Source organism: Brassica rapa, chromosome A01 (assembly GCF_000309985.2).
Source record: "Brassica rapa cultivar Chiifu-401-42 chromosome A01, CAAS_Brap_v3.01, whole genome shotgun sequence".
In the NCBI taxonomy this organism is placed as follows: Eukaryota; Viridiplantae; Streptophyta; class Magnoliopsida; order Brassicales; family Brassicaceae; genus Brassica; species Brassica rapa.
In genome coordinates, this window is record NC_024795.2 from 28,099,414 (window position 1) to 28,120,653 (window position 21,240).

The 21,240-nt window shown below is 32.8% G+C and overlaps 2 protein-coding genes and 1 long non-coding RNA gene across 6 annotated transcripts in view; 1 reads left to right on the plus strand and 2 right to left on the minus strand.

Annotated features, from left to right (window-relative positions):
• LOC117134117 overlaps positions 1 to 9,116 on the minus strand; it is a 16,405-nt gene extending 7,289 nt beyond the window's left edge. The window contains exon 1 of the long non-coding RNA XR_004458274.1: positions 9,073 to 9,116. This is a non-coding gene — a long non-coding RNA (uncharacterized LOC117134117). The remainder of the gene's footprint in view (positions 1 to 9,072) is intronic.
• A 3,960-nt stretch (positions 9,117 to 13,076) lies between these two features.
• On the plus strand, positions 13,077 to 15,495 carry LOC103849971 (zinc finger CCCH domain-containing protein 34). Of its 3 annotated transcripts, none has more exons than XM_018654593.2 (8): positions 13,077 to 13,201; positions 13,299 to 13,540; positions 13,622 to 13,767; positions 13,833 to 13,889; positions 14,000 to 14,119; positions 14,196 to 14,489; positions 14,565 to 14,876; positions 14,947 to 15,495. In XM_018654593.2, exons 2-8 carry the CDS (start codon positions 13,462 to 13,464, stop codon positions 15,244 to 15,246), a joined length of 1,308 nt encoding a protein of 435 aa, XP_018510109.1. In that variant the 5' UTR covers positions 13,077 to 13,201; positions 13,299 to 13,461; the 3' UTR covers positions 15,247 to 15,495. The 3 variants fall into 3 exon arrangements, with proteins under 3 accessions (XP_018510109.1, XP_033146927.1, XP_033146923.1); XM_033291036.1 differs by lacking the exon at positions 13,077 to 13,201 and having other exon boundaries at positions 13,253 to 13,540; positions 14,947 to 15,004; positions 15,104 to 15,495; XM_033291032.1 differs by lacking the exon at positions 13,077 to 13,201 and having other exon boundaries at positions 13,255 to 13,540.
• LOC103849978 (ISWI chromatin-remodeling complex ATPase CHR11) lies at positions 15,281 to 21,007 on the minus strand. Of its 2 annotated transcripts, XR_004457716.1 has the most exons (25): positions 20,742 to 21,007; positions 20,532 to 20,663; positions 20,350 to 20,456; positions 20,170 to 20,282; positions 19,892 to 19,989; positions 19,628 to 19,807; positions 19,324 to 19,545; positions 19,062 to 19,196; positions 18,705 to 18,987; positions 18,550 to 18,623; positions 18,222 to 18,442; positions 18,061 to 18,148; positions 17,890 to 17,983; positions 17,624 to 17,812; positions 17,504 to 17,538; positions 17,357 to 17,433; positions 17,158 to 17,247; positions 16,988 to 17,057; positions 16,838 to 16,892; positions 16,695 to 16,750; positions 16,447 to 16,612; positions 16,195 to 16,373; positions 15,897 to 16,112; positions 15,651 to 15,810; positions 15,281 to 15,610 (listed from the first exon to the last, which is right to left on the minus strand). XR_004457716.1 is itself a non-coding variant. In XM_009126674.3 (24 exons), exons 1-24 carry the CDS (start codon positions 20,925 to 20,927, stop codon positions 15,727 to 15,729), a joined length of 3,150 nt encoding a protein of 1,049 aa, XP_009124922.2. In that variant the 5' UTR covers positions 20,928 to 21,006; the 3' UTR covers positions 15,597 to 15,726. The 2 variants fall into 2 exon arrangements, 1 of the variants encoding a protein (XP_009124922.2); XM_009126674.3 differs by having other exon boundaries at positions 15,597 to 15,810; positions 20,742 to 21,006.
• Positions 21,008 to 21,240: the final 233 nt, after the last annotated feature.

Consider the following 21,240-nt stretch of genomic DNA (forward strand, 5'->3'; position numbering starts at 1 on the left):
TTGAGGGTTAGCCCATAGATTTTGAGAAAATTTCAAAAAATATGACAATATTGTTTTAATGCCTAGTTGCATCATGCACTAACATATGATGATGTTCAAAAGTGGTTGAGCCTTTGTCGTCTCCGTTTATCAAGAAAATAATAACTTTATAGTGGTTATTCCATCGATTTAGGAGGTATTATGAAGTTTTACTAAATTAATTGATTAAAAACCATTGAACGATGCTCATTTACCAGATGAAAAAGAGTTTTAGCATAATTAATACAAATGTAGAATATGGTAGCCAAATTTTAAACAACATAAAGATTATAGGCTTCAGTATATAAAGTATTTACCAAAAACTCAATATTTTTGTAGGGGTTAGCCCATAGATTTTGAGAAAATTTCAAAAAATATGACAATATTGTTTTAATGCCTAGTTGCATCATGCACTAACATATGATGATGTTCAAAGAGGTTTGGAGCCTTTGTCGTCTCCGTTTATCAAGAAAATAATAACTTTATAGTGGTTATTCCATCGATTTAGGGAGTATTATGAAGTTTTACTAAATTAATTGATAAAAACCATTGAACGATGCTAATTTACCATGAAAAAAAGTTTAGCATACATTAATACAAATGTAGAATATGGTAGAAATTTTAAAACAACACTAAAGATTATTGGCTTTAGTATATAAAGTATTAACCAAAAACTCAAAAAAGTTTAGCCCATAAATTTTTAGAAAATTTCAAAAAATATGACAATATTGTTTTAATGCTTAGTTGCATCCTGCACTAACATATGATGATGTTCAAAGTGGTTTGGAGCCTTTGTGCTCTCCGTTTATCAAGAAAATAATAATTTTATAGTGGTTATTCCATCGATTTAGGAGGTATTATGAAGTTTTACTAAATTAATTGATAAAAACCATTGAACGATGCTCATTTACCATGAAAAGAGTTTAGCATACATTAATACAAATGTAGAATATGGTAGAAATTTTAAACAACACTAAAGATTATAGGCTTCAGTATATAAAGTATTTACCAAAACTCAATATTTTGTAGGGTTAGCCCATAGATTTTGAGAAATTTCAAAAAATATGACAATATTGTTTTAGTATCTAGTTGCATCCTTCACTAACATATGATGATGTTCAAAGAGGTTTGAAGCCTTTGTCGTCTCCGTTTATCAAGAAAATAATAATTTTATAATGGTTATTCCATCGATTTAGGAGAGTATTATGAAGTTTTACTAAATTAATTGATAAAAACAATTGAACTATGCTCATTTACCATGAAAAAGAGTTTAGCATACATTAATACAAATGTAGAATATGGTAGAAATTTTAAAACAACACTAAAGATTATAGGCTTCAGTATATAAAGTATTTACCAAAAACTCAAGGTTAGCCCATAGATTTTGAGAAAATTTCAAAAAATATGAAAATATTGTTTTAATGCCTAGTTGCATCCTTCACTAATATATGATGATGTTCAAAGAGGTTTGGAGCCTTTGTGCTCTCCGTTTATCAAGAAAATAATAATTTTATAATGGTTATTCCATCGATTTAGGAGGGTATTATGAAGTTTACTAAATTATTGATAAAAACAATTGAACGATGCTCATTTACCATGAAAAAGAGTTTAGCATACATTAATACAAATGTAGAATATGGTAGAAATTTTAAAACAACACTAAAGATTATAGGCTTCAGTATATAAGTATTTACCAAAAACTCAATATTTTTGTAGGGGTTAGCCCATAGATTTTGAGAAAATTTCAAAAAATATGACAATATTGTTTTAATGCCTAGTTGCATCCTGCACTAACATATGATGATGTTCAAAGAGGTTTGGAGCCTTTGTCGTCTCCGTTTATCAAGAAAATAATAACTTTATAGTGGTTATTCCATCGATTTAGGGGGTATTATGAAGTTTTACTAAATTAATTGATAAAAACAATTGAACGATGCTCATTTACCATGAAAAAGAGTTTAGCATACATTAATACAAATGTAGAATATGGTAGAAATTTTAAAACAACACTAAAGATTATAGGCTTCAGTATATAAAGTATTTACCAAAAACTCAATATTTTTGTAGGGGTTAGCCCATAGATTTTGAGAAAATTTCAAAAAATATGACAATATTGTTTTAATGCCTAGTTGCATCCTGCACTAACATATGATGATGTTCAAAGAGGTTTGGAGCCTTTGTCGTCTCCGTTTATCAAGAAAATAATAATTTTATAGCGGTTATTCCATCGATTTAGGAGGTATTATGAAGTTTTACTAAATTAATTGATAAAAACAATTGAACGATGCTCATTTACCATGAAAAAGAGTTTAGCATACATTAATACAAATGTAGATTATGGTAGAAATTTTAAAACAACACTTAAGAATATAGGCTTCAGTATATAAAGTATTTACCAAAAACTCAATATTTTTGTAGGGGTTAGCCCATATATTTTGAGAAAATTTCAAAAAATATGACAATATTGTTTTAATGCCTAGTTGCATCCTCCACTAACATATGATGATGTTCAAAGAGGTTTGGAGCCTTTGTGCTCTCCGTTTATCAAGAAAATAATAATTTTATAGTGGTTATTCCATCGATTTAGAGGTATTATGAAGTTTTACTAAATTAATTGATAAAAACAATTGAACGATGCTCATTTACCATGAAAAAGAGTTTAGCATACATTAATACAAATGTAGAATATGGTAGAAATTTTAAACAACACTAAAGATTATAGGCTTCAGTATATAAAGTATTTACCAAAAACTCAATATTGTAGGGGTTAGCCCATAGATTTTGAGAAAATTTCAAAAAATATGACAATATTGTTTAATGCCTAGTTGCATCCTGCACTAACATATGATGATGTTCAAAGAGGTTTGGAGCCTTTGTGTCTCCGTTTATCAAGAAAATAATAATTTTATAGTGGTTATTCCATCGATTTAGGGAGTGTATTATGAAGTTTTACTAATTAATTGATAAAAACAATTGAACGATGCTCATTTACCATGAAAAAGAGTTAGCATACATTAATACAAATGTAGAATATGGTAGAAATTTTAAAACAACACTAAAGATTATTGGCTTTAGTATATAAAGTATTAACCAAAAACTCAAAAAAGTTTAGCCCATAAATTTTTAGAAAATTTCAAAAAATATGACAATATTGTTTTAATGCTTAGTTGCATCCTGCACTAACATATGATGATGTTCAAAGTGGTTTGGAGCCTTTGTTCTCTCCGTTTATCAAGAAAATAATAATTTTATAGTGGTTATTCCATCGATTTAGGAGGTATTATGAAGTTTTACTAAATTAATTGATAAAAACCATTGAACGATGCTCATTTACCATGAAAAGAGTTAGCATACATTAATACAAATGTAGAATATGGTAGAAATTTTAAAACAACACTAAAGATTATAGGCTTCAGTATATAAAGTATTTACCAAAAACTCAATATTTTTGTAGGGGTTAGCCCATAGATTTTGAGAAAATTTCAAAAAATATGACAATATTGTTTTAATGCCTAGTTGCATCCTGCACTAACATATGATGATGTTCAAAGAGGTTTGGAGCCTTTGTCGTCTCCGTTTATCAAGAAAATAATAATTTTATAGTGGTTATTCCATCGATTTAGGAGGTATTATGAAGTTTTACTAAATTAATTGATAAAAACCATTGAACGATGCTCATTTACCATGAAAAAGAGTTTAGCATACATTAATACAAATGTAGAATATGGTAGAAATTTTAAAACAACACTAAAGATTATAGGCTTCAGTATATAAAGTATTTACCAAAAACTCAATATTTTTGTAGGGGTTAGCCCATAGATTTTGAGAAAATTTCAAAAAATATGACAATATTGTTTTAATGCCTAGTTGCATCCTGCACTAACATATGATGATGTTCAAAGAGGTTTGGAGCCTTTGTCGTCTCCGTTTATCAAGAAAATAATAATTTTATAGTGGTTATTCCATCGATTTAGGGAGGTATTATGAAGTTTTACTAAATTATTGATAAAAACAATTGAACGATGCTCATTTACCATGAAAAAGAGTTTAGCATACATTAATACAAATATAGAATATGGTATAAATTTTAAAACAACACTAAAGATTATAGGCTTCAGTATATAAAGTATTTACCAAAAACTCAATATTTTTGTAGGGGTTAGCCCCATAGATTTTGAGAAAATTTCAAAAAATATGACAATATTGTTTTAATGCCTAGTTGCATCCTGCACTAACATATGATGATGTTCAAAGAGGTTTGGAGCCTTTGTCGTCTCCGTTTATCAAGAAAATAATAATTTTATAGCGGTTATTCCATCGATTTAGGAAGTATTATGAAGTTTTACTAAATTATTGATAAAAAAAATTGAACGATGCTCATTTACCATGAAAAAGAGTTTAGCATACATTAATACAAATGTAGAATATGGTGAAAATTTTAAATTTAAAACAACACTAAAGATTATAGGATTCAGTATATAAAGTATTTACCAAAAACTCAATATATTTGTAGGGGTTATAGCCCATAGATTTTGAGAAAATTTCAAAAAATATGACAATGTTGTTTTAATGCCTAGTTGCATCCTGCACTAACATATGATGATGTTCAAAGAGGTTTGGAGCCTTTGTGCTTTTCGTTTATCAAGAAAATAATAATTTTATATTGGTTATTCCATCGATTTAGGAGGTATAATAAAATTTTACTAAATTAATTGATAAAAACAATTGAACGATGCTCATTTACCATGAAAAAGAGTTTAACAAACATTAATACAAATGTAGAATATGGTATAAATTTTAAAACAACACTAAAGATTATAGGCTTCAGTATATAAGGAATTTACCAAAAACTCAATATTTTTGTATGGGGTTATCCCATAGATTTTGAGAAAATTTCAATAAATATGAAATATTGTTTTAATGCCTAGTTGCATCCTGCACTAACATATGATGATGTTCAAAGAGGTTTGGAGCCTTTGTGCTCTCCGTTTATCAAGAAAATAATAATTTTATAGTGGTTATTCCATCGATTTAGGAGGGTATTATGAAGTTTTACTAAATTAATTGATAAAAACAATTGAACGATGCTCATTTACCATGAAAAAGAGTTTAGCATACATTAATACAATGTAGAATATGGTAGAAATTTAAAACAACACTAAAGATTATAGGCTTCAGTATATAAAGTATTTACCAAAAACTCAATATTTTTGTAGGGGTTAGCCCATAGATTTTGAGAAAATTTCAAAAAATATGACATATTGTTTTAATGCCTAGTTGCATCCTGCACTAACATATGATGATGTTCAAAGAAAATAATAATTTTATAGTGGTTATTCCATCGATTTAGGAGGTATTATGAAGTTTTACTAAATTAATTGATAAAAACAATTGAACGATGCTCATTTACCATGAAAAAGAGTTTAGCATACATTAATACAAATGTAGAATATGGTAGAAATTTTAAAACAACACTAAAGATTATAGGCTTCAGTATATAAAGTATTTACCAAAAACTCAATATTTTTGTAGGGGTTAGCCCATAGATTTTGAGAAAATTTCAAAAATATGACAATATTGTTTTAATGCCTAGTTGCATGCTGCACGAACATATGATGATGTTCAAAGAGGTTTGGAGCCTTTGTCGTCTCCGTTTATCAAGAAAATAATAATTTTATATTGGCTATTCCATCGATTTAGGGGGTATTATGAAGTTTTACTAAATTAATTGATAAAAACAATTGAACGATGCTCATTTACCATGAAAAAGAGTTTAGCATACATTAATACAAACGTAGAATATAAAGTATTTGCCAAAAACTCAATATTTTTGTAGGGGTTAGCCCATAGATTTTTAGAAAATTTCAAAAAATATGACAATATTGTTTTAATGCCTAGGTGCATCATGCACTAACATATGATGATGTTCAAAGAGGTTTGGAGCCTTTGTCGTCTCCGTTTATCAAGAAAATAATTTTATAGTGGTTATTCCATCGATTTAGGAGGTATATGAAGTTTTACTAAATTAATTGATAAAAACAATTGAACGATGCTCATTTACCATGAAAAAGAGTTTAGCATACATTAATACAATTGTAGTATATGGTAGAAATTTTAAAACAACACTAAAGATTATAGGCTTCTCTATATAAAGTATTTACCAAAAACTCAATATTTTTGTAGGGGTTAGCCCATAGATTTTGAGAAAAATTCAAAAAATATGACAATATTGTTTTAATGCCTAGTTGCATCCTGCACTAACATATGATGATGTTCAAAGAGGTTTGGAGCCTTTGTCGTCTCCGTTTATCTAGAAAATAATAATTTTATAACAGTTATTCCATCGATTTAGGGAGTATTATGAAGTTTTTAAATTATTGATAAAAACAATTGAACGATGCTCATTTACCATGAAAAAGAGTTTAGCATACATTAATACAAATGTAGAATATGGTAGAAATTTTAAAACAACACTAAAGATTATAGGCTTCAGTATATAAAGTATTTACCAAAAAAAAATATTTTTGTATAGCCCCAGATTTTGAAAAATTTCAAAAAATATGACAATATTGTTTTAATGCCTAGTTGCATCCTGCACTAACATATGATGATGTTCAAAGAGGTTTGGAGCCTTTGTCGTCTCCGTTTATCAAGAAAAATAATAATTTTATAGTGGTTATTCCATCGATTTAGGGGTATTATGAAGTTTTACTAAATTAATTGATAAAAACAATTGAAAGATGCTCATTTACCATGAAAAAGAGTTTAGCATACATTAATACAAATGTAGAATATGGTAGAAATTTTAAAACAACACTAAAGATTATAGGCTTCAGTATATAAAGTATTTACCAAAAACTCAATATTTTTGTAGGTTTAGCCCATAGATTTTGGGAAAATTTCAAAAAATATGACAATATTTTTTTAATGCCTAGTTGCATCCTGCACTAACATATGATGATGTTCAAAGAGGTTTGGAGCCTTTGTCGTATCCGTTTATCAAGAAAATAATAACTTTATAGTGGTTATTCCATCGATTTAGGAGGGGGTATTATGAAGTTTTACTAAATTAATTGATAAAAACAATTGAACGATGCTCATTTACCATGAAAAAGAGTTTAGCATACATTAATACAAATGTAGAATATGGTAGAAATTTTAAACAACACTAAAGATTATAGGCTTCAGTATATAAGATTTTACCAAAAACTCAATATTTTTGTAGGGTTTAGCCCATAGATTTTGAGAAAATTTCAAAAAATATGACAATATTGTTTTAATGCCTAGTTGCATCCTGCACTAACATATGATGATGTTCAAAGAGGTTTGGAGCCTTTGTGCTCTCCGTTTATCAAGAAAATAATAATTTTATAGTGGTTATTCCATCGATTTAGGAGGTATTATGAAGTTTTACTAAATTAATTGATAAAAACCATTGAACGATGCTCATTTACCATGAAAAAGAGTTTAGCATACATTAATACAAATGTAGAATATGGTATAAATTTTAACAACACTAAAGATTATAGGCTTCAGTATATAAAGTATTTACCAAAAACTCAATATTTTTGTAGGGGTTAGCCCATAGATTTTGAGAAAATTTCAAAAAATATGACAATATTGTTTTAATGCCTAGTTGCATCCTGCACTAACATATGATGATGTTCAAAGAGGTTTGGAGCCTTTGTGCTCCCCGTTTATCAAGAAAATAATAACTTTATATTGGTTATTCCATCGATTTAGGGGGTATTATGAAGTTTTACTAAATTAATTGATAAAAACAATTGAACGATGCTCATTTACCATGAAAAAAAGTTTAGCATATATTAATACAAATGTAGAATATGGTAGAAATTTTAAAACAACACTAAAGATTATAGGCTTCAGTATATAAAGTATTTACCAAAAACTCAATATTTTTGTAGGGGTTAGCCCATAGATTTTGAGAAAATTTCAAAAAATATGACAATATTGTTTTAATGCCTAGTTGCATCTCCACTAACATATGATGATGTTCAAAGAGGTTTGGAGCCTTTGTCGCTCCGTTTATCAAGAAAATAATAACTTTATATTGGTTATTCCATCGATTTAGGAGGGGTATTATGAAGTTTAGTTTTACTAATTAATGATAAAAACATTGAACGATGCTCATTTACCATGAAAAAGAGTTTATCATACATTAATACAAATGTAGAATATGGTAGAAATTTTAAACAACACTAAAGATTATAGGCTTCAGTATATAAAGTATTTACCAAAAACTCAATATTTTTGTAGGGGTTAGCCCATAGATTTTGAGAAAATTTCAAAAAATATGAAAATATTGTTTTAGTGTCTAGTTGCATCATGCACTAACATATGATGATGTTCAAAGAGGTTTGGAGCCTTTGTCGTCTCCGTTTATCAAGAAAATAATAACTTTATAGTGGTTATTCCATCGATTTAGGGAGATATAATAAAGTTTTACTAAATTAATTGATAAAAACAATTGAACGATGCTCATTTACCATGAAAAAGAGTTTAACATACATTAATACAATCGTAGAATATGGTATAAATTTTAAAACAACACTAAAGATTATAGGCTTCAGTATATAAAGAATTTACCAAAAACTCAATATTTTTGTAGGGGTTAGCCCATAGATTTTGAGAAAATTTCAAAAAATATGACAATATTGCTTTAATGCCTAGTTACATCCTGCACTAACATATGATGATGTTCAAAGAGGTTTGGAGCCTTTGTGCTCTCCGTTTATCAAGAAAATAATAACTTTATAGTGGTTATTCCATCGATTTAGGGAGATATAATAAAGTTTTACTAAATTAATTGATAAAAACCATTGAACGATGCTCATTTACCATGAAAAATAGTTTTGCATACATTAATACAAATTTAGAATATGGTATAAATTTTAAAACAACACTAAAGATTATAGGCTTCAGTATATAAAGTATTTACCAAAAACTCAATATTTTTGTAGGGGTTAGCCCATAGATTTTGAGAAAATTTCAAAAAATATGACAATATTGTTTTAATGCCTAGTTGCATCCCACACTAACATATGATGATGTTCAAAGAGGTTTGGAGCCTTTGTCGTGGCCGTTTATCAAGAAAATAATAACTTTATAGTGGTTATTCCATCGATTTAGGGAGTATTATGAAGTTTTATTAAATTATTTGATAACAACTATTGAAAGATGCTCATTTACCATGAGAAAGAGTTTAGCATACATTAATGCAAATGTAGAATATGTAGAAATTTTAAAACAACACTAAAGATTATAGTATTCAGTATATAAAGTATTTACCAAAAACTCAATATTAGCCTACAGATTTTGAAAAAATTTCAAAAAATATGACAATAATGTTTTAATGCCTAGTTGCATCCTGCACTAACATATGATGATGTTCAAAGAGGTTTGGAGCCTTTGTCGTGTCCGTTTATCAAGAAAATAATAATTTTATAGTTGTTATTCCATCGATTTAGGAGGTATTATGAAGTTTTACTAAATTAATTGATAAAAACCATTGAACGATGCTAATTTACCTTGAAAAACAGTTTAGCATACATTAATACAAATGTAGAATATGGTAGAAATTTTAAAACAACACTAAAGATTAAAGGCTTCAGTATATAAAGTATTTACCAAAAACTCAATATTTTTGTAGGGGTTAGCCCATAAATTTTGAGAAAATTTCAAAAAATATGACAATATTGTTTTAATGCCTATTTGCATCCTGCACTAACATATGATGATGTTCAAAGTGGTTTGGAGCGTTTGTGCTCTCGTTTATCAAGAAAAATAATAATTTTATAGTGGTTATTCCATCGATTTAGGAGGTATTATGAAGTTTTACTAAATTAATTGATAAAAACAATTGAACGATGCTCATTTACCATGAAAAAGAGTTTAGCATACATTAATACAAATGTACAATATGTAGAAATTTTAAAACAACACTAAAGATTATAGGCTTTAGTATATAAAATATTTACCAAAAACTCAATATTTTTGTAGGGGTTAGCCCATAGATTTTGAGAAAATTTCAAAAAATACGAAAATATTGTTTTAGTGCCTAGTTTTATCATGCACTAACATATGATGATGTTCAAAGAGGTTTGGAGCCTTTGTCGTCTCCGGTTATCAAGAAAATAATAACTTTATAGTGGTTATTCCATCGATTTTAAGAGTATTATGAAGTTTTATTAAATTATTTGATAAAAACTATTGAAAGATGCTCATTTACCATGAAAAAGAGTTTAGCATACATTAATACAAATGTAGAATATGGTGGAAATTTTAAAACAACACTAAAGATTATAGGATTCAGTATATAAAGTATTTACCAAAAACTCAATATATTTGTAGGGGTTATAGCCCATAGATTTTGAGAAAATTTCAAAAAATATGACAATATTGTTTTAATGCCTAGTTGCATCCTGCACTAACATATGATGATGTTCAAAGAGGTTTGGAGCCTTTGTGCTCTCCGTTTATCAAGAAAATAATAACTTTATAGTGGTTATTCCATCGATTTAGGGAATATTATGAAGTTTTATTAAATTATTTGATAAAAACTATTGAAAGATGCTGATTTACCATGAAAAAGAGTTTAGCATACATTAATACAAATGTAGAATATGGTGGAAATTTTAAAAAACACTAAAGATTATAGGATTCAGTATATAAAGTATTTACCAACAACTTAATATATTTGTAGGGGTTATAGCCCATAGATTTTGAGAAAATTTTAAAAAATATGACAATATTGTTTTAATGCCTAGTTGCATCCTGCACTAACATATGATGATGTTCAAAGAGGTTTGGAGCCTTTGTGCTCTCCGTTTATCAAGAAAATAATAATTTTATATTGGTTATTCCATCGATTTAGGAGGTATAATAAAATTTTACTAAATTAATTAATTGATATATGTTGAAAATTAATCAACCTTGAGACCACTAAAATCATTTGCAAAAGGAGTTTAAAGAGATAACAGTAATAAATTTATGTAATATTTTACTAAAAAAAAGTTATGTAATAAAACAAAATAGTAAAAGGTTTGAGGTAGGAAAACATTTTACTGGGGTCAATTTGATAACTTGTATATTTGAAATGGGTCAACAAACCAATTATATCATATTTTCTATAGAAAATACAAGTAATTTTTTTTTAACAGGAATCCACATGGGGCACTTGACCACCGTGGTATAACGGTAGTTCCGCCACTGGGTTTGACTCGGACAGGAATGAGCCACATATGGCCAGGTTCCTAGTTCGAAGATTGTGTTATTCCCCAAAGGTTCATTTGGATCATAACATCTCTCCTTTCTTCATCTACCAAATGTCGGCTAGCAAATACCTATTAAATTTTGACTCTCATAATTTTATAATGTGAATATTACTACTCTCTCTCTGTTTCAAAATAGTTGATGTTTTGGATGAATACACAAGAATTAAGACATATATATTTTTCTAAATAGTGAGACTAAAAATATTAAATAAATATAATCCAGCCAATCATCAAAAATATTATAAAACATTATTGATCACACAGTTTTCAATGAACTTTAAACTAATTAAAAAATATCAAACATCATGTATTTTGAAACATCAATAACTCTTCAAAACATCATCTATTATGAAACGGAGGGAGTATTAAGTATTAACTATAATATTGGGCTAGGTTCATTGTCTTCTTTGTTGCATAACATTTTGATTGTATAATATTTGAAAATTATGCAAGTACTTTTTGTAATTTTAGCAACTCTACAAGTACTTAGGTATTTTGGATGACACGTGCGCTACTATTCCAAAACAAATATGGTTGTGTGAATCACATCTTCACTTTGTTCCTTGTTTTTATTATCAACATTCATTTATTCACAAACAATATGAATCACACAAAAGGATTATTCAGAAAAAGTTGAGCCAGATGATGAATGAACATTGTTATTCCTAGGTTTTAGAATACTAGTCAATATGTCTTCGAGATTCAACTGTAGGTCATGATATATTAAGAACCTTGAAAAGCTTCTTTAAAACCATACAAATATATAATAGATCAACTTTTTAAACAAATTAAACAACTATGAACTATATTTTGAAAGAAAATAACTAGACAAACCACATACTAGAAAGAAAAAGCAGGTGTTAACCTTTTCGATCAGTCAAATTATAACTAAACGAACTAAATTCGACTCTACTTGGTTTTCGTTATTCAAATTAACTCTCAATGAATGAGGGAACGAAATCATAACTACTTTTAATTTGAATTTTATGCAGAGAATGGGCTTCTTCACCTACTACACTCAATTACTCAATGAGCCCTCGGGTTCGTTTGGTCAGCAAGATCAATGGACAATGACTTTGGAATAGATCTAGAGCGTTGGTGAACAGCTTAATGCTTTTGATTGCCGTTCGATTGGTCGTTTGATGACCAAACCTATTCGACTTCCGTAAGTGATGTAAGCAAAGTCACGGTTTAATTGCTTGCAAATAAACTTCGTGAATTATAGCAATTAAACTTCTTGATATATAATTCACGCAAAATAATGTTTTCAAATTTTCGTAAAATAATTCTAACTCTAACTGGCGACTCTGATATAGTTGAAATTGCGTTGGCATTATTCACCAAATATAGCAACTGTCGACCCAATCACTAGTGGTGTAAGAAAGTTGCAGTTTCCTGAAATATATATACTTTCATAAAATTAAACTAGAAACAAACTTGGCCATACAGAAACTTTCTACAATCTAGTACAGTATTTTTATAAAACACTAAAATCTAATCAGCGTCCTTTTCTTATACTTTAATGTACGAATAAACAACAAACAAAATAAGTCAAGATCCGTAGACTTAAATTATTTAAAGTACGATCCAATATGTAGCTTAGTGATACTGATTGGAGATAAGCTTTTCTATAAATATTTAACCTGAGTTTTAGCTTTATAATACTAAAATTCTTTTAACTAACAAATATTCTGTTTTTTACTTAAATTTTTAAAAGATATTTTTTTTAATATTTTACTAAATGTTAAAAAGACAAGAGACGAAATAAATAAATAACTAATGTAAAGAGAAGTCATGACTAATGCTATGCTATGTTTGGCGCGTATGTTAACCACCACCGGCAAAACACCCACGAAAGATGCGAGCACGCATAAAGAAAGATCAAAAAGGTCAAAAAAACTTTTATAATTATATTAAAAATTGAAGCCGAAAAATTATATTAAAAAGAAAATTAATTTACTTTCGTAGTTCTGTTTCTTCTTGTAGCTTTGAAGCTTAGAGAGATCAAGCGAGTGAGAGTAGTGTAGAAGCAAACCCCCACGATCTGCCCAGTCTTCTTCGATCGGAGCTTTCAGACATTCCGACAAAAGCCAAAAAGGTTTCTTCTTTTTTGTTTCTGGGAGAGTTTTGTTCTCCCTCTGTTAAGAAAATGGACCGGTACGGTCGCGCCGGTGAAGAAGGGTCGCGATCGGATCCGTCGATTCAGTGGACCTCTCATGGAGTCGAAAGTAATGGTCTTTCGAGCATTGAGTCATTGGTGATTATCAAAGGGTTCTGTTTTGAAAAATGCGTGTTTTTTTTTTGGGTAGCTTCGATGGGGCGGTTAGCGTTAGGAGGAGGAGGAGAATCGTACCCGGAGCGATCCGATGAGCCTGATTGTATTTATTACTTGCGAACCGGTGTTTGCGGGTACGGGTCAAGGTGTCGGTTTAATCACCCGCGCAATCGTGGAGCGGTAATAAAGTTTCCTAATTTTGATTCTTAGGTTTCAGATCAGTGAGCTATTGAATTGGTGTTTAGGTTATTGGAGGAGGAGATGGAGTTTTACCGGAGAGGATGGGACATCCGGTTTGTCAGGTTTTGTAATTAATCAATCTCTGTTTCAGTTTGTTCTGTCTTTGTTTTTAATAGAAAGGTGTGAGCTTTAGATTTGTTTTTTTTTTTTTTTGTCTTTTGTTGTTGCTCAGCATTTTATGAGAACGGGGACATGTCAGTTCGGTGCTTCTTGCAAGTATCATCATCCTAGGCAAGGAGGTGGTTCGGTTGCGCCTGTCTCGTTAAGTTATTTGGGATATCCATTACGCCTGGTTTGTGTTCTTTCATCTCTCCATCCACACATTGCATTGTATCTTCTCTTACAAGCTCTTTTGTAATTGATTACAGGGAGAGAAAGAGTGTTCCTATTACATGAGAACCGGTCAGTGTAAATTTGGTTTGACCTGTAGATTCAACCATCCCGTCCCACTACAACCTCAACAGCAGCAGCCGCAACCGCAGCTACAGACTATATATCCAACACTTCAGTCTCAACCAATGCCTTCGTCTCAACAGTATGGTTTAGTTTTGTCAAGACCTTCTCTTCTACCTGCTTCTTATCTTCCAAGTCCTTACGGTGGTCCTCCTCCAATGGTTATGCCTCCTGGAATGGTTACATATCCTAGTTGGAACCCTTACCAGGTACTCTAGCTTTTTAAGATTATTTCTTTTGTTACCTTTCTGTTTAGCTAAATTAATCAGTTGGTTTTGTATTAGGCTTCGTTAACTGCAATGCCTTCTCCTGGAACACAACCGTCTATTGGATCAAGCTCTGTTTATGGAATGGCGTCTTTATCTCCTTCAGGGCCTGCTTATACAGGAACATACCAATCTGGTGGACCTTCCTTGACTGCGTCAACAGAACAATCTTTTCCTCAGCGGCCTGATCAACCTGAGTGTCAATACTTCATGAGAACCGGTGACTGTAAGTTCGGATCTTCGTGTAGATACCATCATCCTCCTCTAGATGCACTTCTTCAACCTAAAACTGGTGTTCTCCTCAACTCCATTGGCCTTCCACTACGTCCCGTAAGTCTTTTACAAAAACATGATCATCTTTTTTTGCTAGACAACATTCTCAATACGTGTTTTGACACAGGGCGTAGCGCAGTGCACTCACTTTGCGCAACATGGAATCTGCAAGTTTGGACCGGCGTGTAAGTTTAATCACTCTATGAGTTCTTCACTTAGCTACAGCCCATCTGCTTCATCTCTAACCAATATGCATGTGGCTCCATACCCAATTGGATCATCAGCTCCGATAAGTTCGAGCAATGAACCCACCACAGAGGCTGTGACTGCTGTAGTTTCTTCTCCCATGGTCAGTGGCTTGAGCCAACAAGAGGCAGCTGGAACCAGTTGCGACTCCGCTATAGAAGCTAAGGCTTCTTCAAGTTAAAATAGAAACAAGAGAGGGAAACATCCTCTGATTCTTCATGAACTAAAACAACATTAAGAAAAGAGAAAAGAAGATTATTTTTTGGGGTCTGAGATTTGATGGAAGCAGAGACACCAAACCAAAGCTTCTGTCATTTACCATTTGTCCATATATTAATAGATTCCTCTCTCTCATACGGCCATATCTCTTGTTTTTTTTTCTGTCCTTGTAAACAACGGTTACTGCTAATAAATGGCCTTATTCACGTGACATTCGATTCCTGAAGCATATAATGTCCTTGTAAGTTTATCTTATACATTGTAAGTGAATTTAAATCTGGTTTGGTGAATGTTGTCTTGGTTTAACTTGGATTTTGATGAAATGAATTATATAAGTTAAACCAAGACAACATTCACCAAACCAGATTTAAATTCACTTACAATGTATAAGATAAACTTAGATTTTTATACAACAACAAAAAGCTTAACTAAGCTCAGATAATCATCTCAGATGCTTCCGCTTCTTCAACGATGAAGGACTCTCACTTTGTTGCCTTCCTAAAGGTCGCTTTGATGGTGTTGCACTCTTCAAAGATTTAAACATAAAAGTAATAAGCATCCAGAGGAATCTAAACAAAAGACAACAACTATATATATGTTACATTGTTTTACCTTTGCGAGCTTCTTCTCTTTACGGGCTTGCCTCTCTCTCTCATCAAATTCTTGGTTCTCCTTTTCAATCAGTCGAATCAGAGTGTCGCATCTTCTAGCGAGCTCCTGACTCGTGCGAGATTTCACAAACCAGTCAAACCTGAACAGAGGTGAAGTTCTGAATGCTGCCTTTAGCTCGTCCCAGTTCCCATACCCAAGTTTGTTGACCATGCAGATCTGTTCAAACCCAACAATCAAACTTTCATAATAGTAATAGTGAAAACAAAACAGTGAGAGGGAATGAAGAAAAGACGCAGACCATGAAACGATCGCACTCTTCATTGTACAGCTTCCCTTTGTTCTGACCGTATTGAATCTTGAGTTCCAGCCAAGGGTTTCTGTAGCGGTCCAGTTTCTTCCCTATGGCTTTCATGATTTCATCTTTCCTGGAGATTCTTGCCTCTCCCCTCTCAATGTTCTTAAGGATCCTGTCGTAGTCTGCAGGTTCAGAGAGGAAATGTGAGCATAAGCTCCTTCTTGAGGTAGCATCTAAAGGTGTTGTGTTACATACCGTTCAGCTCCTTGTACCGCTCCTTGAATACTTGGGCGTATCTTTCAACTTCTTCCTCTGTTTTACCTTCCATCTCGGAGGCAATGCTTTTGATGTCGTTGCGGCCATACTTCTCACAAGCCCTGAGGAAACTATTGAAGTCTCTTCTGCTCCATGTTGAGAAACCCTGGAGATTAACAATTAAATAAATGAAAGCCCAACGAATCAAAATGTCTAAGACAACCTTTAACATAAAACGTTCACTTTACCTCCTCCAATAAACTCTCCTTTTCTTCTACTTCTTCAGCGGTTAAGGGATCTCCACCTTCAAACAGAAATGTCTCAATCAGTAATGGGTTCGCTGGAAATAAATGTTAGCAAAGTGGGCACAAACTGAGAAACGGAGCTTGACCTTCTGGTTCTTCTACATCAACTGTGTCTTTCAGCTGATTTTTCTGATGTGTTTGCTGAAACCAAACGGAAGAAAGATGATTTTACTAGTTGAAAACTCGCTCCGAAGCACAACAAACCAGTGAGAAGTATTTCATTTAAAGGGCCCTACCATGAGATAGCGTACTTCCTTTTCATACAACTCGGTCAATCTCTGAGTGTTAAAGAACTGAAAATCGTGCCTGTGGGATGGACAAGAAATCAGATTTCTAGAATAAAAATACCATCTAGATAGGGAAAGGCAGTTCACAGATGCAGAGTATCGTTTATTGAGGTACTTACAACTGGGGCATGCGCGGAATTCTCGGCTCTTTAGGTTTAGCTGGAGCACCTTGCCGCAATGTTTGCTTAAAGTATTCAGATTCAGAGTAGCTGAAGATACAGTAGATAAAGCAAAAGGGATTTTTCTGTTAGACAAAGCTTATGAAGACAGACAAAATAGGACTGGACGGGACATTGTATAGGCAAAAAGAACATTTACTTGCGCTTTCTCTCCCGCTTTGGTGGATCATTCCAGTTGTCGCTCACAATCTTTTTAAAATCAAGCTTGTTCTCGTCCTACAAAACATAATTGTAAGAAACAGTAAATTTAATTTTCGGTAGCGCAGATCATATATAGAGGGCTTACCTTATTGTCATCATCAAAATCATAGAAGTCAGCACCTGTGACAAATAAGACGATTGATTATCCAAATATTACACTAGTAACACAACACAAACGGAAAAAAAAGATCTATAACACCCTTACTGTCATCCATTTTAAACTGTATAGCATCTTCTGTAAATTTCTTCATCTTGGCATCAAGTTCAGCTGTAGCCTCCTCTCCTTTCGCAATGATTCTATCGATATCCTCGTCTGTGATTGTGCTATCTTTAGAGCTGAACACCATCTCAGCACCATATCTTACCATTTGAAGCAACTCATCCTTATTGACAGCTGCATATAGTAATTAAAAAATTAATAATGTTAGAGATGACTAACTGCATTTTGCAAAATCGTTATAGCAAACTTACTTTTCTGCTCTGCCAGTCTTCCTTGTTGAATAACCAGAGCATCAAGCGCCAACTTCTTGTAAGCTCTCTCAATTACTTTCTCCTCAATAGCAGACTGAAAACAACTATTACGTAATTAATCCAAACAGTCATAGTTTGTTCTTACTTGACACACAAGAAGAGAATATCAACCTCAGTGCAGAATCGAAACACTTGAACTTCTTTCTTTTGACCAATCCTATGGGCACGATCCTGCGCTTGCAAGTCGACTTGCGGGTTCCTGCCAAAATCCACCAGACTCGTCAAAACCGAAGAGACTACTCAAAAACTACAATGGACATGATAAGACTTACCAGTCACTATCGTAAAGAATCACAACATCTGCAGTAGCAAGATTGATACCAAGCCCTCCTGCTCTAGTAGATAACAAGAAAACAAATTTCTCGCTTCCTGGCTTGTTGTAGGCTTCTATGGAGGCGTCTCGTTCATCACCACCAGTATTTCCATCAATTCGGCAATATAGATAACCACGATACATTAAATAATCCTCAAGAATATCCAAAAGCCTTGTCATCTGACATAATGTTAACAAAAAGAACAACGCTCAGACTTCAAATAAAGAAAGGAAACAGAGAAGATGAACCGTAAGAAGCAGTTATCTCCAGTTGTTCTGTACTTTACCTGAGAAAATATTAGAACCCTCGAATCACGTTCCTTCAACTTAGGAAGCAATTTATCCAAGAGAACCATCTTACCTGACAACAAGAACATAAAGATGGTTCAAAAAAACATGTACACCTACATTCTGAAGTATGTAGTTTGAATGCTAGTCTTACCAGCATTTGTTATGAGGTGATCTCCTGTGGTATATGGGGGACCAGGCTCTGCACCCTGGAAGAGATAAGGGTGATTACAGCATTTACGCAGTTGCATTGCAATGTTTAGCAGACGTTTGCGTTCTCCACCAGCATTAACTGCTTCAAGATCTTTCTGCAGTAAAGCCTTGTAGTATTGTTTTTGCATCTGAGACATGCCAACTTTAAGTATCGTCTCCTTCTTTGGTGGCAAACCTTTCTCAACATCTGACTTTAGTCTCCGTAGAAGAAATGGTCGAAGGACCTAAAAGATACAGGAAAGTGATTAGCCTAACGATTAAGACGTGATAAACTCGATAGAAACAATTACATACATACCTTGTGAAGTTGTTGAACAACTTCCTGCTGGTCATTCTCGCCAGATATTTGAAACCATTCATCAAAAGTCTCTGCTGAACTAAAGATCTCAGGCAGAAGAAAATTGAGAAGGGCCCACAGTTCATGGAGATTATTCTGCATATACAAAGAAAACATAAGGTACAAAGAAACCCACACCAGAAAGGTTGTCTAATACAATCAGAGCCAACTTAACAAAAAAACTTCAGAGTCCAACTACTCACGAATAAGATAGAGAAAACACCTGAAGGGGGGTTCCCGTGATAAGAAGACGATAATTGGTGCTAAAAATTCTCATAGTCTTCGAGAGGAGTGAATTTTCGTTCTTGATTCGATGCGCTTCATCGATGATAATATAACGCCAGCTAAAGCGACGCAGTGCTGTCTTCTCTTTGATGGCCATCTCAAAGCTTGTGACGCAAATATCAAATTTCCCAGCAACTAGCAGGTCATCACGAATATGTCTCTGCATTATTTCGCAGACATCTCATAGTTAAGAGGTTAAACATTTACATAAACTCTGAGATGGCATACAGATCGTGACTTACCCTTTCCTCAGGATTACCAAGGAATTTCACAGCTCGCAACACAGGACAAAACCGGCGAATTTCGTTCATCCAATTACCAAGGGTTGACTTTGGAGCAACTACCATATGTGGACCATTGATTCCTCTGTATTCATGAAGGTAGGCCAGCAAAGAAATTGTTTGAAGTGTCTTCCCCAGACCCTACACCACATGATAAAAAATGGTTCAATGATTAAAAACTAAGAACTTGTTTTGCTTGTACTTCTGGGGGGAGCCACTGTTTACCATCTCATCAGCAAGAATTCCATTTATGCCATTCTCATACAGACGGATGAGCCAGTTCAAACCAGCTAACTGGTAATCTCTTAACTTCCCTTGAATACCTGTACGTTGAGAAGAAAACGATGAATCCTGAGCTTTTCCATAAAAGCTTGCGCTATACTACCTAGTAAGTGCGAGGTCACAACAATAGCTATATGTTACGGAAATGTACACTTCTTGCTCTCAAACAAATGATCAATATACAATACGTGTAGACTAAAGAGCAAAACACATGTACTTACAAGAAGGCTGTGTGAGCAACCTCGTGTTACCAGATGCAGCTAAGCCATCCTCTTCTTCCTTCAAATATTCCTCATCTTCCTCCTCTTCAGTTACTTTGGAAGCATGACGACCCCTGATGGTTAAAAAAGTTAAAAACTCAAGTTCCTATTTTGATGTCACAAAAAATGCATCCAACACACCTTCCTTTCGCCTTCTTCTGAGAAGAAGATGGATCACCTTTAGCAAAATGTGAAAACAACTCAGTCTGCTGCAGAAGATACTTCAATCTCCCTTTCCCCTTATTATTCTAAATCCACCAAAACAAATCAGATTCCTCAATTCCCTTTTTTTAAAACTAAGTAGTAGTAAACAAAGCACGCACCATATCAGCATCTATGGAAGCATTCTGAGAATCAAGCATCTCCTGAATCTTCTGCTTCTTCAGCTTCTGCATATCCCTAAGCCTAGCCTTCTCACGTTTACTTATCTCAACCTTCTCATCGTCCTCTTCATCCTAATACAAACACAGTGAAGCTAATCAGATTCATCTCCCGTTCAATTCAAATTAGCTCACCAATCGAAAACGCCTTACCTCGTAATCATCCTCGATAGGAGCAATCTCTTCGTCAGAGACTGGCGCAGCTTCTTCGTCGGAATCGGAAGATCGAGTGACGGCCTCGAGCTCCTCCTCGTCTTCTTCTCCTATGTTGGTATTAACATTCTCTTCCTCCTCCTCTTCGGAAGAGAGAGCATCGTCGCGATTCGAGAATTTCGCCATGGGAATCGAAAACCTTGAGATCGAGGGTTTACTTGCTTCGGGTAAAGTGAAAGTGCAGAGCCCAGGGTTGATTTATGACCGTTGGTTTATGGTAAGAAAATCTAACGGCTAAGATTGTAACCTAATCGCTTCGTTTTGATAAGATTTTACCCGCCACGTTGAGTGAAGAGAGTTATACCGGTTTGGGTTTGGTGATAAATAGGGCTTTATTGGACCCATTAAAAAGCCGAAACTGTTACCAATTTTTGAAGATTATTGAACATTACTATGTTACCGCTTTTATAAGGACTTTACAAATCTCAACAATTGGAAA

Bases quoted from the DNA above. Each gene is read 5' to 3' on its own strand.
- LOC103849978 (XM_009126674.3), bottom strand. From the start codon at position 20,927: ATGGCGAAATTCTCGAATCGCGACGATGCTCTCTCTTCCGAAGAGGAG. The intron at 20,283-20,349 runs GTGTGTTGGATG...TTTAACCATCAG, and splicing joins CAGAAGAAGGCGAAAGGAAG to GGGTCGTCATGCTTCCAAAG. The intron at 19,808-19,891 runs GTAAACAGTGGC...CATGTGGTGTAG, and splicing joins GAATTCTTGCTGATGAGATG to GGTCTGGGGAAGACACTTCA.
- LOC103849971 (XM_018654593.2), top strand. From the start codon at position 13,462: ATGGACCGGTACGGTCGCGCCGGTGAAGAAGGGTCGCGATCGGATCCG. The intron at 13,541-13,621 runs GTAATGGTCTTT...TTTTTTGGGTAG, and splicing joins GACCTCTCATGGAGTCGAAA to CTTCGATGGGGCGGTTAGCG. The intron at 14,120-14,195 runs GTTTGTGTTCTT...AATTGATTACAG, and splicing joins TGGGATATCCATTACGCCTG to GGAGAGAAAGAGTGTTCCTA.